Source organism: Tachypleus tridentatus, chromosome 1 (assembly GCF_004210375.1).
Source record: "Tachypleus tridentatus isolate NWPU-2018 chromosome 1, ASM421037v1, whole genome shotgun sequence".
NCBI classification, from domain to species: domain Eukaryota; kingdom Metazoa; phylum Arthropoda; class Merostomata; order Xiphosura; family Limulidae; genus Tachypleus; species Tachypleus tridentatus.
The window spans coordinates 26,366,757-26,384,182 of NC_134825.1; the positions used below are offsets into that span (position 1 = coordinate 26,366,757).

The 17,426-nt window shown below is 33.5% G+C and overlaps 1 protein-coding gene across 2 annotated transcripts in view; it reads right to left on the reverse strand.

The window, feature by feature from the left end:
* Positions 1 to 3,211: 3,211 nt before the first annotated feature.
* Positions 3,212 to 17,426, reverse strand: part of LOC143244738 (TGF-beta receptor type-1-like) — a 64,713-nt gene continuing 50,498 nt past the window's right edge. For both annotated transcript variants that reach the window (XM_076489950.1, XM_076489940.1), the window contains exons 8-9: positions 16,768 to 16,898; positions 3,212 to 11,161 (exon numbers count right to left, since the gene is read on the reverse strand). In XM_076489950.1, the coding sequence (XP_076346065.1) occupies positions 11,036 to 11,161; positions 16,768 to 16,898 (257 nt within the window). In that variant the 3' untranslated portion in view covers positions 3,212 to 11,035. The remainder of the gene's footprint in view (positions 11,162 to 16,767; positions 16,899 to 17,426) is intronic.

A 17,426-nucleotide genomic window follows, 5' to 3' on the forward strand; every position in this document is an offset into this window, starting at 1 on the left:
TTAATCTCTCTTCATATAACAAATTCTCCATTCCAGGCACCATTCTTGTAACTCTATCTAACAATTAAATTTCCTTCCTCAGGTAAGGAACCCAATACAGAATGCAATACTCCAAATGTGGCCTAATCAATGAACCATATAATGAAATTGTCTTTTGTAATGTTATTTCTTTTTTAACTTCAAGAGCGGCCTATTCATTTGTCTTACACTTGCCACTTCCAGGCTTATGCAAAATACTGATTCTAGTGATCAAGGGTTTTTTATATTATCTTTAATACCTTGGTTATTGTGGATAAACTCTTGCGTTTTTATTATAACCTGGTTTCTACAGTTTGGCACGCGATTACTTCTTCTGTGGAGAGTTAAATGATCTGGTTTTCCACTGCTTATTATAATGAAAACTAAAGTGTATGTAATGAGTCTGTCTCTTCTGTAGATATTTATGCTTTCTAATTTGTAACAAAATACTCGTGCAGCATTTTACAAAACAAACAACTACCTGATGACTAACAAGAAGTCGAAACTTTTTCCCTTATTTAAACCATGTTGACTATACAACACTAAACTTTGTTAAATGACATTGCAAATATCTTTTATTAGACTCTCCAAATTTTTATAACTAATGCAGCACTAATAGGCCTATAAATTAAGTAGACAATTTTTATTACATACCTTGAAGAGAAATGGCATTAGTTAAATTTCAAGCCTTTAGCACCTGCCCAGTATTCAAGAACTAAAAAAAAAAAAAAAAAAGTAGCGAGTGGCATTAACCTCCTTCCAAGCCCTCGGGGAAATATTACCTGGTCCAAGAACCTAATCATTTTTCAAACTTCCCAAGTTGAGAACGAATGTAATCATATTGTCCAACGTAGTTTCCATCTATCAGCTATCGAATATCATTACTACTACTTAATTGATTAGTAAAAACGTAATTTAATAATCCAGTCATCTCATAACCATCAAAGCCTTCTTTTATCACTCCTGAAAGGTCCTCCCTCCCATCCTAACGTTTTGTTCATCATTTATGTACTTGCAGACATTTTTACTATTATTTTTTATACTTTCAGCTTACCTTTCATACATCCTTTGTGTCCTAATTTCCTGTTTGATCTTCTAAATTTTCCATCATACCAGTAAACCGAAATTTCTTTAAAATTCGAAACTTTAATTTTATCACTTGAACTCTTTATTTATCAACCTAGTTCTCATTCACAGCTACCCATTCCTTTTTATAAGCAATACATTTATCTTGAATATTTAACAATTTATCCCTAAATTTTTTCACATTTGATCAACGTTTACAAATAACTCAGCTGCCCGATTCACAACATACTATTCTTGTCATATCCTTTCAAAATTTGCTTTTTTCTTTTAAAATTCGTAACCAAAGTAGTATTTTTGATCTCTATATGCAACAAAAAAACCTATTGGAAAAATCATCATTTTCTGCAATTTCCACCCTCACAATTTTTATATTAGAAGTTAATAAAATATTTTTTAAGCATGTTCTTTGACCAGTTGAAGAAAACCATCTTGAGTAGTTTTCAGTTTCCAAAAACCTATCAACTTTATTGTTTTGCTCTAGCATTTCCCAGTCTTTGTGCTTGCAATTAAAATCTCTTCATTTATCAGCTAAATCTTAATCTCACTGTAAAGTTTCTCATTAATTTTATCAGTATCATCTAGTGATCTATAGCAAATAACCAACTAAAAGCCTTTTCCCTTATGTCCACTTATAGAAACCAAAATGGATTCAATATTCTTGCTTTATCTTTAATATCCACAATTTCAATATTATGATATCCTCAAACTCACATTTTACATATAAAGCCATTCCTCCTCCATCTTTAAAACTCTACCCCTATTAATTCACCCTGTATTTCAAAGAAATTTGTCACCAAAATCATCTACATTTAACTGTTTCATTTGCTATCACATCCTCTCTTTCTACCAATGCCATAAAGACATCTATTCAATTGCTTATACTTCTAGCATTGAACAGTAACAACTAAGCCTATCCTTACAACTACTTCTAGTATTGAACGGTAACAACTAAGCCTATCCTTACAACTACTTCTAGCATTGAACAGTAACAACTAAGCCTATCCTTACAACTACTTCTATCTTTATTTCCTGTGATAAAACATTTCACTACTTTTTTTTCATTTAGTTTATCCTGGCCCTCATCATTGATGAATCTCAGTTTAATTAAAACCAAATGCAAAGCTTTTCCAGCTCACAACTAGGAGATTCTTCAAATTTCTATTTTAACTCCAGTAAAATTGGTAAGTACTGTAGACATTGGTCCAAAATACTTAGATATCAGCCAGTTTCTAAAACTTTATAACTTTCAGCTACTGAATCTCGGAGAAAAATGAGATTTCTAGACACGTTTGTTTGTTTTGGAATTTCGCACAAAGCTACTCGAGGGCTATCTGTGCTAGCCGTCCCTAATTTTGCAGTGTAAGACTAGAGGGAAGGCAGCTAGTCATCACCACCCAGCGCCAACTCTTGGGCTACTCTTTTACCAACGAATAGTGGGATTGACCGTCACATTATACGCCCCCACGGCTGGGAGGGCGAGCATGTTTGGCGCGAACCCGCGACCCTCAGATTACGAAGCGCACGCCTTAACGCGCTTGGCCATGCCAGGCCTTTTTTCTAGACACAACAAAGACTTGCTTGTTTCAAATATTTGCACAAAGTAAGTTAAATGCTATCTGCAATAGCTGTCCCTAAATTTTATCAAATATATTAGAAGAAAGAATGAACAAGCCAATAACATACACTACCAGCTTCTGGCCTACTATAATCAAGTAACACAATTTATAAGGCACGTATGGATGCAAAATGCATTGTGCGAGATGCAGCAAATGATGGACCCTCAGGATTGCTGTCTAGACTCTAACCAGTAGGCTATTCTTCGCCCATACAACAAAGACAAAAAAGGATAGTGCCTATATCATGTAGATGTCTCAATAAATGGTCTGTCACTCTTAAATTATTCACAAGTGATTATATTAATCTGACACACTTAAGGAATGCATATTTCTCAGCTCACATCAACTTCTACAATCCTTTGGATGGCTCAAACAATTACCATTTTCACACACAGGAAAAAATAAATCCACATATTGACCAAATCTGAATTTGGGCAGAAATAAACTAAAAAAAATTGAACATACAACTGAAAAAAGAACAAACTCAATGCTTGGTTGCCTCTTCATTCATTTTATTTCCTTTCCTTGTATATCTTACAGTTGCATGACTTCTAAAAACAAAAATTTCAGGTGCATTGATACTACCAATTTTATGTACATATGAATATAACTACATCCATGTAACATTCTGTGCCAAATTTTAGCTATAGGTTTATAATATTTAGGTGTTATAGAAAAAAAAATGAATTAACATTCCCTGAGGCTCAATTTTTACTCATAGTAATGCATTAAAAATGTAACTATACACAAGTATGATACATGAAGCACACAGTAAGCTAACCCTCAACATTTGTATTAATGTAGTGAGTACTCAGTTAATAACTGATAGTCCATTATGGACTTCTCCATGCATAAGAACACACAAATATGCACTTCTCTGCTATATATGCTCAAACATTTTTAGAGCCATGTCCAAGTCACAACTTATAACTTATGAATGGACCTCACCAGGAAAGCACATAAACCATGAAATGTAATTTGAGGTGAATATCAAACAAAATTTTTCCTTTCCACCAACATAGCATAATAGTTCATACCACATAAAAAAAATCATATATTTAGCCTTCAATGTTTATATGATTTACTTCACATAAAGGGTAAAACTTTCTACAAAGATACATTACTCAGCTGATAAAAAAAAAGAAATTTGAATTTATTTAAAAAAAATTACTGTATACAATTAATTTTATTTGGAACTGTACAGAAAGTCTAATTAAATTTAAAAAAACAAACTTTAAGCTTGCTAATTAAATGTCCTTAATCAAGTAGGGTACCTTAACAAAGCTTTTAATTAAACACAATAAAGTGGATGCATATTTGTTGACATGGAAGATTGATACATTCTAGTCAGATAAGAAAACATAGTTAGTCTTAACACAGATACCCGTATTTAATGATGGATCAATACAAAACCAGGGTTAGAAGGGTTTACAAATCATCTAATTTTGGAAGACCTAATTGTCAGAACTTAAAAAAAAATGCAAATTCCAAAACTTACGCTTAACGCTATTAATAAGAAACTTCAATTTTGCTCAACATTTCATTTGGGAAAACTTCCGAGACTATGCTATTATAAACTTTGATTGCAAAATATTAAAATCCCTCTATTAATTTAAAATGTGGGAGTTTAACAAAAAGGTGGATATCATAAAAATGATAAAAATGAGTAGTTTAAAACCATTCAGAATATTTATCAAAACAAGTCAGACAAATAATAAAATAACTGCATTTATAACATTAATACAAGTCTGAGGTGTGTAAAAAAAAAAAGTTGTTTTATAGTGCATTTTATATCTTTTATAATAAAACACTTATAGCAGTTATTACATAATTAAGCATATACGACTATGAAAATTCATTTCTACCATTACATTTGTTTCTTGAAAATCCAATGAGTTCCAAACTTTATAATAATCAAATATACACTAAACTAGCAGCTAACAGTTTACTTTTTCTTACAGCACTTAAATGCAATTTCCAAAAATATCAAAAATTAGTATTGAGCTAAACAGGCTTTTTTTCAGATTTTAAGATCAAATGCAAAAATGTAAAATTTCAGTTGACAACACTTTAGTCAGTCTAACAGCATTTAGTAAATGTAAACAGATTAATGACACAACATAAGACACACACAACTCTTACACAGAGCTAACAAGAAATGTTTTCAACTGTCATAAAACAAAAAAACTTGGGACAAGTAAAAAGTTAGGACTTGATATCTTTAGCAGTTTCTAGTGTACTGAATGCTAAATCTTTAACCATATTAACTATTTCTGAACAGTTCTGAATTTCATTTCTCAACAAATACCTAGAATACTATAAAATTTGATGAAATAAAAATATGTGCTAATAGAAGTTATATCTATTACTACTGTAGTTATAAAAAAAATTCAAATTAATCTTTCATTAGAAAGTATGCAGTAACTTGAAAATTTGAGCAATTCTTGTCTTACAGAAGATGAAATGGAGTAACAGTCAAGAAACTGAATCACAAAAAGACACAACCAGTACTGTATATATTAAAGGTGATGAATTATGAAATAATGGCACATGAAAATGTCATCAACACCAGTCATACACAACTTTAATGTAGCAGAATCTACTTCTAATAAGGTACGGCATGGAAAGTGCACCATTTACACAAAAGAATATGGATATATATATATATATATATATAAAGCTACATGAAAGAAGCAACAGATATACATACGTATCAATACTGTGGAACTACAAATGGTGACATTCCAGAAGATTTTATAAGTAAGATACACAAGAACTGTACTGAAGGTCTTTAAAAGTTAAAGGTGGATATATTCAAAAACGTTACGACAGGTGTGACAGAGTTGTGATATAACAAGACTTGCTTGCATCTAAAGAGTTTACTTCAAGATCACACAAAAAGGGTACACAAGAGTTATGATATTACAAGATGTACATCTCAAAATTAAATCTGGAAAGTGCACCAGAGTTGTAATATTACAGGATGTACATCTCAAGATTATACCTTTACAAGATTACAGGACTTTGATTTTAAGATTATTCCAGAAAAGTGTACTAGAACCCTGATATTATAGGAAATAGATGTAAAGATTACACCTGGAAAGTGCACCAAAACTGTAGTATTACAGGACTTAGATCTAAAAGAAGTTACATTCAAGTAGGTGAACCAGAAATGTTATGTATTCTAAAACAATAATCTAAATCTCGATACATTCTCATACAGAAACCTGATAATGTACCAATACTGTAGTACATCAGTATCTCAAAGAAGTTCCAACTAATAAAACAATATTTGGAATGTGTTTTACTGATGTAATAGTATTACATTTCAAATTAGTTTATTTGAAAAATTTTACTTGGACAATGCACTGAAACAGTTACACAATAGAATTTTGATGAAAATGGGATTATTCAAAAGATGTTGAAACCAGAACATTTAAAATTAAAAAAATACTGAATTTTGAAAGAAAAAAGACACATTGAGGATGTATTTCAAAATATGTTACAAAACTTAGAGGAAATTACTTGAACATTCTAATTATTACTTCTTGTAAAGCTATTATTTAACATGAATTATGGGATTTAACACTGAAGCAGGAAATAAAACTGTTTATGTATCCTGGCATTGTACTTTTCCAACTTGGAATGTTTAACAAGTAACAACAGCTACAATATTACAATCAAGATTAAAACTAATCAGGAACTCTGGTGTCTTGGTAATATAAAGAAAGTACAAATTTGATGTGGATATGATATTATTTAGTTCAAACCTCTTGGTTCCTTATAACAACAGCAAGTTTTTGCTTCAAAAATTCTTTCAATTGCAAAAAAAAAATAAACTGAATGCAAACAATCCTGTGGTTCTAGCATAAATAATAAATGCAAAACAACCATTTTAAAGCATGTCTTCTATACACAAAGTCAGAGCTTTCATTATAAATCACTTATTTTGTTTTTCTTGAATTCCAACCAAAACTACTCATTAGCTGTCCTTAATTTAGAAATGACAGACTAGAGGGAAGACAGCTCGTCAATGCCACCTACTTGCCAACTCTTTGCTTAAATAGTGGGATTGGTCAGCACATAATGATGTCTCCACAGGTGAAAGGGTGGGCATGTTTTGGTGATAGAATTTAACCCACACACTAACCATCAGGGGACATGGTCAGGTCCTCCAATAAAAAATATTTTTACCCTAAGAATGGACATACAGATCTGCTGTGTTCAATATGGAGGAACTTGTTTAAAATAATTGGGACTGCTCTGTTATTATTTATAAATAAAAATGGATAAAGTAGATTTTCATGTTTGAGAAGTACAAGTTATAACACAGCACTAGAGTGAAAGATACATTTATACACGACTCAATTCTAATTAGTAAGGTGTTAAAAAAACAACTTAGTATCAGTATCAAACCCAACATTTAAAATAAAATCTATAAAAATAATTATAAATTCCAATTTAACTGGAGTAAATGTTCATTTTTATTTGTTTGTTTTGCACATCACAAATATTCTCCAGATAGTGCTACAAACTATAAAGGCAGAATTACAAACTTACTTTGTTGAATATTATTAACTGTGTAGTTACTTCTAATGGAAAAAATGTTTAAAGGGCACCATTTCATTTATAACAAAGTTTATTCCGATTTCCTGGGGATATCTTAAAATAGAATTAAATAGTTTAGTCTAGCCCAACAAGAAATAATATTAATTCTGTAAGCTTCAAAAAGGCACAACTTATCAGCACTATAATCTTATAATGTCATATTACAATGACAAATGTATCAGAACATACATCTCTTAGACCACTTTTGAACTATAAAATGATTCGAATCCATAAAATATGCAATGGTTAAAAATCAGTGGACTCTAAAAACACACAAAACATGACAAAGGCAAGATATAATTACAGATTTTTAGCACACTTCATCAGAACAAAAGTTTCAATACAAAATTACACTGTTTACTGTTTCAATGTTACAAAGCAGTTTCACATGTCTGCAGTTAATGCACAAAACTGGTGTATATACATGCTTTTCTCAAAATGAAACAGTTAAGATTTAACTAACTACCACAGTTTCAATATTTCATTCACATACTGTATAAAGCTACTGATAATGCTAGGTAACAAGCAGAAGAGACAAGGTTAATAATGATGTTTTAGTGTTAAAACAGTTCATATTAGATAGCACATTTGGAGTTTAATAATTTGGTAATAATGTGTGTAAGAACATTATCTAGTAATGTCATGCTTTCAATATAAAAGCATGAAATCAATGATATGGTTACAGTGCAGTCAAAATTTAGAGCAGAAAATTAATGATACAATTAAGAGCTGTAACCATATGTTAAAGCGTGAAACTAAAGATTGTGGTTATAAGTTAACAAAGCATTAAAGAGTTAAACATGTCAGATGTAACTCTGAACAGGTAACTGACAGGAAATGAGTATTGCAATTCTAATTAGTATCAGAAAGTAACAAAATCAAGTGCAAAACTTTCAGTTAAAATTACCATACTTATTATGTTCCTATACTAAATGACATGTTTACATATATTTTATGAAATATGAAGAGTTAACTACATACAAGAACTTCCAAAATACAAAATTACAATAAAATAACTGGCACAAACATAATTAAAAGAAAAGTAACGATAACATAAACAAGTTGTAAGATCAGAAGCATGAGGTATACCTTATTATATGGAAATATAACCTAAAAGTCTTGTAAAACCTAGAGGCACTTTTATCAAACTGTTTCCTACAAAACAAATTTTACAGATTTGCCTGTAACAACATTTATATATTTCAATATTGACAGACTGTTGAGCAGATGCTTTCAGAAGGCTAGTTAACACCATAAAACAAAATACTTCAGTGTACATTCTGTACAGGTCCCTTGATTAGATGAGAGATCTAAATCAAACCCAAGAAAAGATAAATACTAAATGCATGCAGAATGTAATTACCCTACATAACACCCACAGAAGAGTGGTAACAGAAAAAGCACATATTTCTCTACAGTGAGTACATTATTCATATGAAAGGAACAAGTCAAAAAATAATGAAATCTCCAAACTTTCTGATACCTTCTTCACCAGTTTTAAAGGAACCACCTGGAATAAGGGTAGATCAACCTTCTGCTAATAATAATATCATCATCAGAGTCTGGAAAGTGCTATATCTCATATCATGATACGAACTCTAGAAACTTCCAACAACCAAATCATTTTGGATTTACTTGAAGAAAATAAAATACAGTATATATTAACACGGGGCCCTTCTACTCTGTTCCTTCTGGTTTCCACAATGGTTATACTACATCTACTAACACATTTCTTAACACCATAGACATGCCAATGAACTTGAATATACATTAAAAACGGAGAAGAATATTGCCCACATGAAAAACCAGGAAAAAGGAATTCAGCTTTTAGTATACTTGTAGGCATTAAAGTATATATTATTTGAAATAATACTAATGGCAGACATTTTATAACATGCTTTCACTATTTCAAAACAAGAGTGTTCAATACTTCTTACCTTGTAGACATGAGAAGTTAACTAACACTCAATCACACTTGTCTTTACCAATCACATGACAATGTCTGGGTTAGTGATTTTTGAGTTTGAACAAAACATAATTGGGAATCAAACAAAAAACAACTGAAAACAGTTAACTGAGCTGATCTTAAATGCTGAATTATGCTAAGTTGTAAAAACAAGAGCTTGGTTCTACAGTAATGAAAAGCCAGGACAATAGTAGGTCAGAGTAAGAGTAGATAAAAACTTCAGATTGCCACATACACCAACAATTACATTTCAAGCACATGACAACAGATCAGTTCAAACCTTTATAAAATACTTTAAGACAGTGTATAAAGTGTCAAATATTTGTTTTCAGATAACTGACTCAGAAGCACTTTCTGCCATTTGTTTTTAGCAGTTTCATTAAATCACAAGCACTATATTTTAGACCTTTCAGAATATGTTTTAATTATGTGTAATTTAGATATTTATCTGACTATTGCAGTGATGATAATTAGACAATGGAAAATGTTATCTATTTTCACAGTGATGTTACTCTGACTTAATTCTCACCTTCTTGTTATGACTGGCATAAAGTAACTTGACTGTATTAACTAATCCACTCAATATCTGCCCAGTGTTTGAAAAGTTAATCAAATTTTAACATACACTTCACTTTGTGTTTGTATTCTTATATACTGCTTAAAAACAATTTTGGCCTACTACAGTAGTTAAAGAAGCCTAATTTTAGTTTTCCTAAGATATTTGAAAAATATGTAATTAGTGGATATATTTCCCCTTGTTGTTTTTAAGTTTTATTCACTTATTCATACTTTATGCTACCATAATTTGAAGTTGAGATAAAAACTTATGATAAGAAACATTAAACTGTTGCCATAAGTATCTACAAATGAGTAGAATAATTACACAGCTACTGACCACAAAAGCATAATGTTAATTGGTTGCTTTTACAAAAAAATTACAATAAAGATGTACAAAAATAAATTTACATTAACCAGATATTAAACATACAGAGCTTTCAATTTTCAAATAAATTTTTAAATCTTTATATCAGTACTAAGTAATTGTACATAAAGTAAAAAATTAAGTTCTCAGAAAAAGGAAAAATCAATTATTGTCAACAGTTGTTTCCATGAGTTTTAACAATGTTTAAAATTTCCCTAAAGTCCACATAAGAGTCTTAGCACCAAGAAAGGAGCTGCTTGAATCAAAATAAATTAACTGAGAGACAAACAAGATTATTCTAGTCTCTCTATGTATATAGGGCACAAAAAACCTAACACAACATGGGTGATATACCCTCAGAATCACCAGTACTATCCAACAAAGAAGTAAAACCTGTAAACAAACATTGTAAATCTGTAAAACAAACAACAGAAATTTAGTTGGAAGATGGCTGAGGTACCGATGTCTAGGAGTGCCTGAGTAATAAATTGTTTTGTACGACAGAGGATGTTCCATGCTGTAAGATGGAATTAAATTGCCACCCAAGGAGCATCATTTCTGGATACCTATAGGTCAGTTTTGAATTCTGGTTCTTTACAAGTAGCTTATTCTACTGCTGGTAGAAAGTTTTACTAATTGGATAGCTCACATTCAACAATGCAAACCATTGTTTCAACACAACATATTAAAAGTGTAGCATGCAATATACCATAATGCTACCCTCTTATCATACTATCCAACTGATGCACAAGCTTCATACTGTAAAATGTTCTATTAAATATAACCCTCCACCACTTTTCTTTCTCTGCTCATATACAGTCACAACTTAAGGTCACCATGTGCTCCATAGTTGGCAATGGTCTTCTTAATACGCAGAGCTGTAAGTCGGGCAGCAGAATTGTGGTACCAACATTCTTTAATAACACGAGACATTACTCGAAGGGCCTACATAAATGAAATAAAATGAATTAACATTTAAATAATGAAGGAAAACTTTGCTAAAAATTACATATTCAGTAACTTTTAAGTGATAACGAATTACCAATACATTTTTGTTATAAAATATTTCAGACACCTTTTAATGTTAATGAAATGCAAGTTAATGTTCCAATGACTATCTATACATCACAAACAAATGCTTTAACCCAAAGGCAACAGTATACACCAAAATAAATTTGCAATCAGTATTGTTCAATTCTTCATTACACATTATCATACAGTATTAGACTAAATAAATACCTAGTACAGGTTAATAGTTACCTGTGAATTTAAATGAATATTCTGTACTGTAGAATTTGATGCACAAATAATTTGACAATATACATGTCAATGTATAAACAAAAAAAAAAGCAGTTTTTAAGATTTTTGGATATTATTATAAAGGCTTCTAAGAAATAAAGTTGATTGATTTTAATTTACTGAAACCATGTTTAAATTTCTTATTAAACAATAATTTGTATATGCTCAAAACAGAATCTCTATAAGAGTTGGTTTATTGGTTGATTTGGCATTTTATGGCACAAAACAGCTATTCTATCTACACCAAACTTCCAGTAAAAAAGTTAAAATTAAATTTTGTAAAATTTATAAAGGGAAATTAAGGTAAAACAAACTTTAAAAAGAAAAGCATAAAACCAATGTTTACATCTAGTCTACAACATTAAGAGAAAAACTACAACAATATAAGTTGTAAAGCACTATCTGTAGCACAACTGTAATTATCATAACTCACCAAGACGACTAACTGGTAAGTACAAAAACCACCAGTCACCAGAAGTTGGTCTTGCCAGTCCTGGTTTTCGAGTATTTTGACTTTACGACCATTTTCTAATTTCAAACTGAACTAGATGGACTGTGATTCTTAAAAGGGAATCACATTAAAAAATGTCAAATGTAAAAATTAAAAAACTTAAGTAGCATTAAAAAGATTAATGGCCTTTATAAAACTAAAAACATTCCAAGGTGGACAGTGTCACCATCACCAATAACACTGTCTAAGGTGACAAACCTTGAGACAGACGATGTTTAAAATGGTGCTGTTGTTGATAGTCATAATGACTGCAAGAAAGTAGAATGTGGCTTATTGTGATCTCAGTGTTACACAGACTACACACTGGTGCATCAGTTCCAGATAAAAGAAAACAATGAGTTAAAAAAACTGTGACCAATGTGTAGTCTACTTAATACAACTTCCTCTATTCCGATCCTTATGAAAGCAAGAAAGCCAAAGTCCAATATAGGGTTGTTTTGGAAAAGCTTGTTTTCACATTGCTCACTACAATTCGACTGCCAGCTAGCATGGAGCTGAGCCTTGAATACAGGACTATACTCCATATATGGAACAGGCACAGCAGTGATAAGAACACACCAAATAGATTTACCTGCAGTGTCAGAAAGCTCGTTCCCACGAATACCAACGTGGCCTGGTATCCAAAAAAACTGGATAGAAGTAGATGTTAAAGAGAAATGGGCCAATTGGTTTTGAATATCAGTGAGAACAGTGTGTGAACTAACATGTAGCAATTCCAGGACCAGTGGAGAACTAAGCGAGTCAGTATAAATAGTGCACTTTGAGTACTGCTTAGCTTCTATGTGATCCAGGGCAAGAAAAATGGCATACTGTTCAGCTGTGAACAAAGAAGCTGAACAGGGGTTTCTGTGCACAACCACCGAACCACAACAAATCATGGCAGAACCCACTCAGTCACCTGATTTCAAACTATCTGTATAAATAGGAATGGAAGGATGGTTAAAAAGATATTCAGCAAATGACAGACAGTATTTGCAATCAGAAATATCTGCTTTTCTCAGATGACTTGAAGATATGTCACAACTGGGAACTGTAAGAAGTCATGGTGGGATAGGCTTACCAGTGGATACAGCAATGTTATCCAAAGACAGACCCAATTCATCCAAATGGACCTCGATATCAAGGCCAAAAGTAGCAATGGCAGATTGTCTATTCTGAAAAAGTATAAAAAACACAACCCCAGGTGGGATGCTTTGGTAAGAAATGAAGTTTCAAAAGATATAGTAAAGTCAGTTCATGAGACTTTGTATACGTTCTGAACTGGGGAAGTGCAGAAAGCCCCAGTGCTTAGCCAAAGTCCTTGATGATGAATGGGGTAGCATGTTTAAAGCTGAGGTTCTGGCAAAACCACAGACCAGTGATCCATAGTCTAGTTTCGATCAAATAAGAGCACAATGCACCTATATCATAGAACATCGATCCACTCCCCAAGTGGTGGAAGAGAGGACATGGAGGATGTTCAGTGCTCTTGCACATTTGACCTGTAGCTGCTTGATGTGTGGTATACAGGTAAGCTTATGGACAAAGTTCTTGGGGCAGCACAACTTCACCAATATGGAGTTTGGGATCAGGGTAAATACCCTGTTGGCAGTAAAAGTGCATGCAAACGGTTTTTGAGAGAGAAGTTAAAACTGTTTGCTGTAATCCACTTCAGTAAATGATTAAGGGCAGTCTGTAGCTGCCACTCAATATACCTCATGTTCAAACCGAGATCAGATTTGAAAGTCGATGAAATACAGCTTATTTACAACAGTGAGAGGGTGTTCAGTGACAGCATTAATCTTTCTACTGAAAGGTGTGAAAGTTAAAACATCCCTGAGGGACTCCAAGTTCCTGTAGAAAAAAACAGGAAAGTATTGAACCCACAAAAACTGTCCATTAAAAAATTAATAAAAATGGATAAATGGCCACGTAATTCATATATATGGAGGTCTTGCAAAATGCCATACCTCCAAGTTGTAGCATAACCCTTCTCAATGTCAAAGAATATTGATACAAGATGTTGTCGTTTGAGAAAGGTGTCTCTGATTGATGTTTCAACTCTAATCAGGTGGTCCATGGTAGAATTCTGTCGTCAGAACCCACACTGGGTGAAGGAGAGGAAGTTGTTTGATTTGAGGCACCAAACAAGATGAGCATTAACTATCCTCTCTAAAATCTAACTGAGACAGCTCGTCAAAGCAATTGGACGGTAGTTTGCAGGAATCTTGGAATCCTTCCCAGGTTTAGAGAAAGGTAGGGCAATAGCCTAGCATCAAGAATCAGGAAGAACATTCTCCTACCAGATCCAGTTGAAAACAATCAGAAGAATAGCAAGAGAAGCAAAAGATAGATGGCACAGCATTTCAGAGTGTACATCATCAGGTCCAGCCGATGCACTGCCAGACCGATGAATGGCCAGTTTGAGTTCCACCAGTGTAAAGGGACAATTATAGTCATAGAAACAATAAGTTTGAAAATAAAGAGGTGATTGCTCTGCCCGAGTCTTGATGGCTAAGAAGGTGGAGGAAGAAGCAGATGTGCTAGATACCTGGCAAAAGCTTTCACCTAGAGTATCAGTGATGCTCCGGGTATCAGCTACTTCTTGGCCATCAGTAAGCAAGATCGAGAGACGAACAGAATTATATTGTCCTCTGACCTTTCTAATCTTGTCCCATTAGATTTTGGAACTGTTGGCAGAAGATATATCGATCATGAACTTAATCCAAGATTCCTTCTTACTTTGACGTCTTACCCACCGAGCATGTCCACGGGCCTGCTGGAAAGAGATGCGGTTCAAGTGTGTGGGATATCTACAGAAAGTATTCCAGTCCCGTTTCTAAACCTTCCATGCCATGTGGCAGGCAAATTCCATCATGGACAAAGATATCGTGGAAAACATGTCAAGGTTTTAGAAATACACTGAGCAGCTGCTTGGATAATACAGTCAGATACTGCTGCCACACAATTGTCTATTGATGGCTTACAAACAATGGCAGGATCAAGTTCTGTGAGAGCAGTGAAAGATAGCCAGTTTGCATGATCCAGCTTCCACCAGGCCATATGGGTTGGGTTGCATCAACCACGGCCAGTGTCTGTCAAACTCATGGGGAAATGATTACTGCATTATGGATTATTGTCAAACCTCCATGAAAACTGGGAGAACAGTGAAGGTGAGCAAATTGAAAGATTAATGGCAGTAAAGACCTGACTAGGTGCATGGAAATAAGAAGAACCAGTATTGAAAAAAGAAAGTTTGTGTTATGAGAGCATATGCTCTACAGAGCAACTCATCCTATCAATATCAGCACTTCCCCAGAGGGGATGATGCCCATTAAAGTCCCCCATTTAGGGCAAGAATGAAAGTAGGATGGGGTGAGAGCCACTGCAATTGACACAATGAAAGTCCGTTTCACACTCATAGACGTCGTGGTCCTTGCCACCACAACGAACACATATCAAGGAACCACGACATGACGTCTTTGAGTGACCGAACTGCTGACACTGGATTTAGAATGTATGGCCATACCCTGCTATTAAGATAACATGCCCTGATGGTGGCAGGTGGACGTGGTGATGAAAATGTCAGAAAGAGGATATTGGTCAGCATTGTAATTCCATCTTTGAGAGTGGAGATATGCCTCACTGCAAAAACTCCTATGGGTGGAGAAACCAGCAAGAATCTCTGTTTCAGGAATATTCTTTAAATCCCTCTCAACAATAACCCTTCATGATGAATTCAAAGTAGCATGAGGTGTAACGTCAACAGGTATATCCCCAACTGACTTTGAATGTAAGAGGAGTTCACTGTGTTGAGATGTGGATGTTTCCACCATTATGTCACCAGATTGAAGCTTCTTTACTGAGAGCCAGCAAGTCCCTATGGTCCCTTCTGAATGTAAAAAGGAGACATTTGCCCTGAAGGTTTGTATGAAAAGAATGTAGGAAAAGAAAATGAGGTGTTACAACCGGTGTTACAGATGTTGAAGATTGCTGCTCAGAATCTTCAAGATGTGATCATTTACCTATGGACTGTTTTTTTACTCTTTTATTTGGAGGATCCATAACAAAAAAGGAATATTTCGGTGCCCACTGACCCCACCAAAACCATTAAGCTTTACGAAGGGACACACTACAATGGCAAACAAGGACACTGCAGCAATGCCAGGGTTTTCATGAGTACTATACCCAAACACAAGCATCAGATACAATGTCCACAACACCTGTTGTGAACATCCAACACTAGTACTTGGTTGACCCTAGCCCAAGTGGACCAGCTGACTGACCCAAAGGGGGTCAACCCCAAGGCCACCCATCTACAAAAATTCAAGGCCAAAGTGGTGTATTTGGGTTGGACCCCTCAACCACCAGGATCCTCTCCTCCCTTTCACGTTGCCACACATGGCAAACACGAGTGGATGTTTAGATCCAAGAGGAGGTAAACAGAAAGAACAGAACTTACCCTGGGAGATCCCCTCACCACATACATTAATCCACACTGAGGGGCTCTATCAGAGAAAGATTTAAATAAAGTCCAAGGTCATTAATGGATTTTACTTTCTAGCTGCTGCAGATCATACCTCTAAAAGAAACATCATTAGAGAAAGAATTAGTGGAATAAAAATGGTTAATATCCATTTTTTACGTAAAAATCTGGTAAGTATATATTTTCTACATTATACTATACTTGAAAGAACTTCAAGATTTTAAATAATGTAATATGTAATTCAGAAAGTCTTTTGAAATTTTTCACATTTCATACCTCACAAGACTGCCATCTGTTGGGCAAAGGAGGTCTTTGCTTATCTACACACACAACTTTTCGCATTTCTTCAATAGTTGGGTCTGAAGGTACCATATCGCTGTAGGGTAGCTGATACTCTTCATAAAAGCCTATTACAGAGTGTACAGGTCAAATGATATATTTATTATTTTACTTTTAAATGCACTTTGTTCATAATGTATCACAAATGAAAAAAAAACGGTAACAAGAAATTTTGTTCCTCAAAAAAGAAAACTGTGACAAACATATTTAAGAGAAATTTATGTATGAAGTGAGAAAATGTTTTTTCATGCATCTGAACAGTGAAATCACAAGTACCTTTTTCATAATTTTTACTTACAGTCTAGTTCTCATTTATCATGAAAATATTTTTGTCAAAGATCACTTAGAACTTGTCACTTATGTGGCAATATCCATATAACAAAGATATGACAAATGTGAACTGCTTTTTGAAGGAATTATAGAGACAGATTCACTGGATTACTTAAATATTAATTGAATTTTTTACTAGATTATTGGTCACGTTATCTCAGTTCCCACTGGCCTATTATTACATGCAGCCTTCTACATTAATCTGTAGCTTCTAACTGTGTTTTGGCAAGTTGTTTGTTATGGTAAGAACATCTTAAAAATAAATG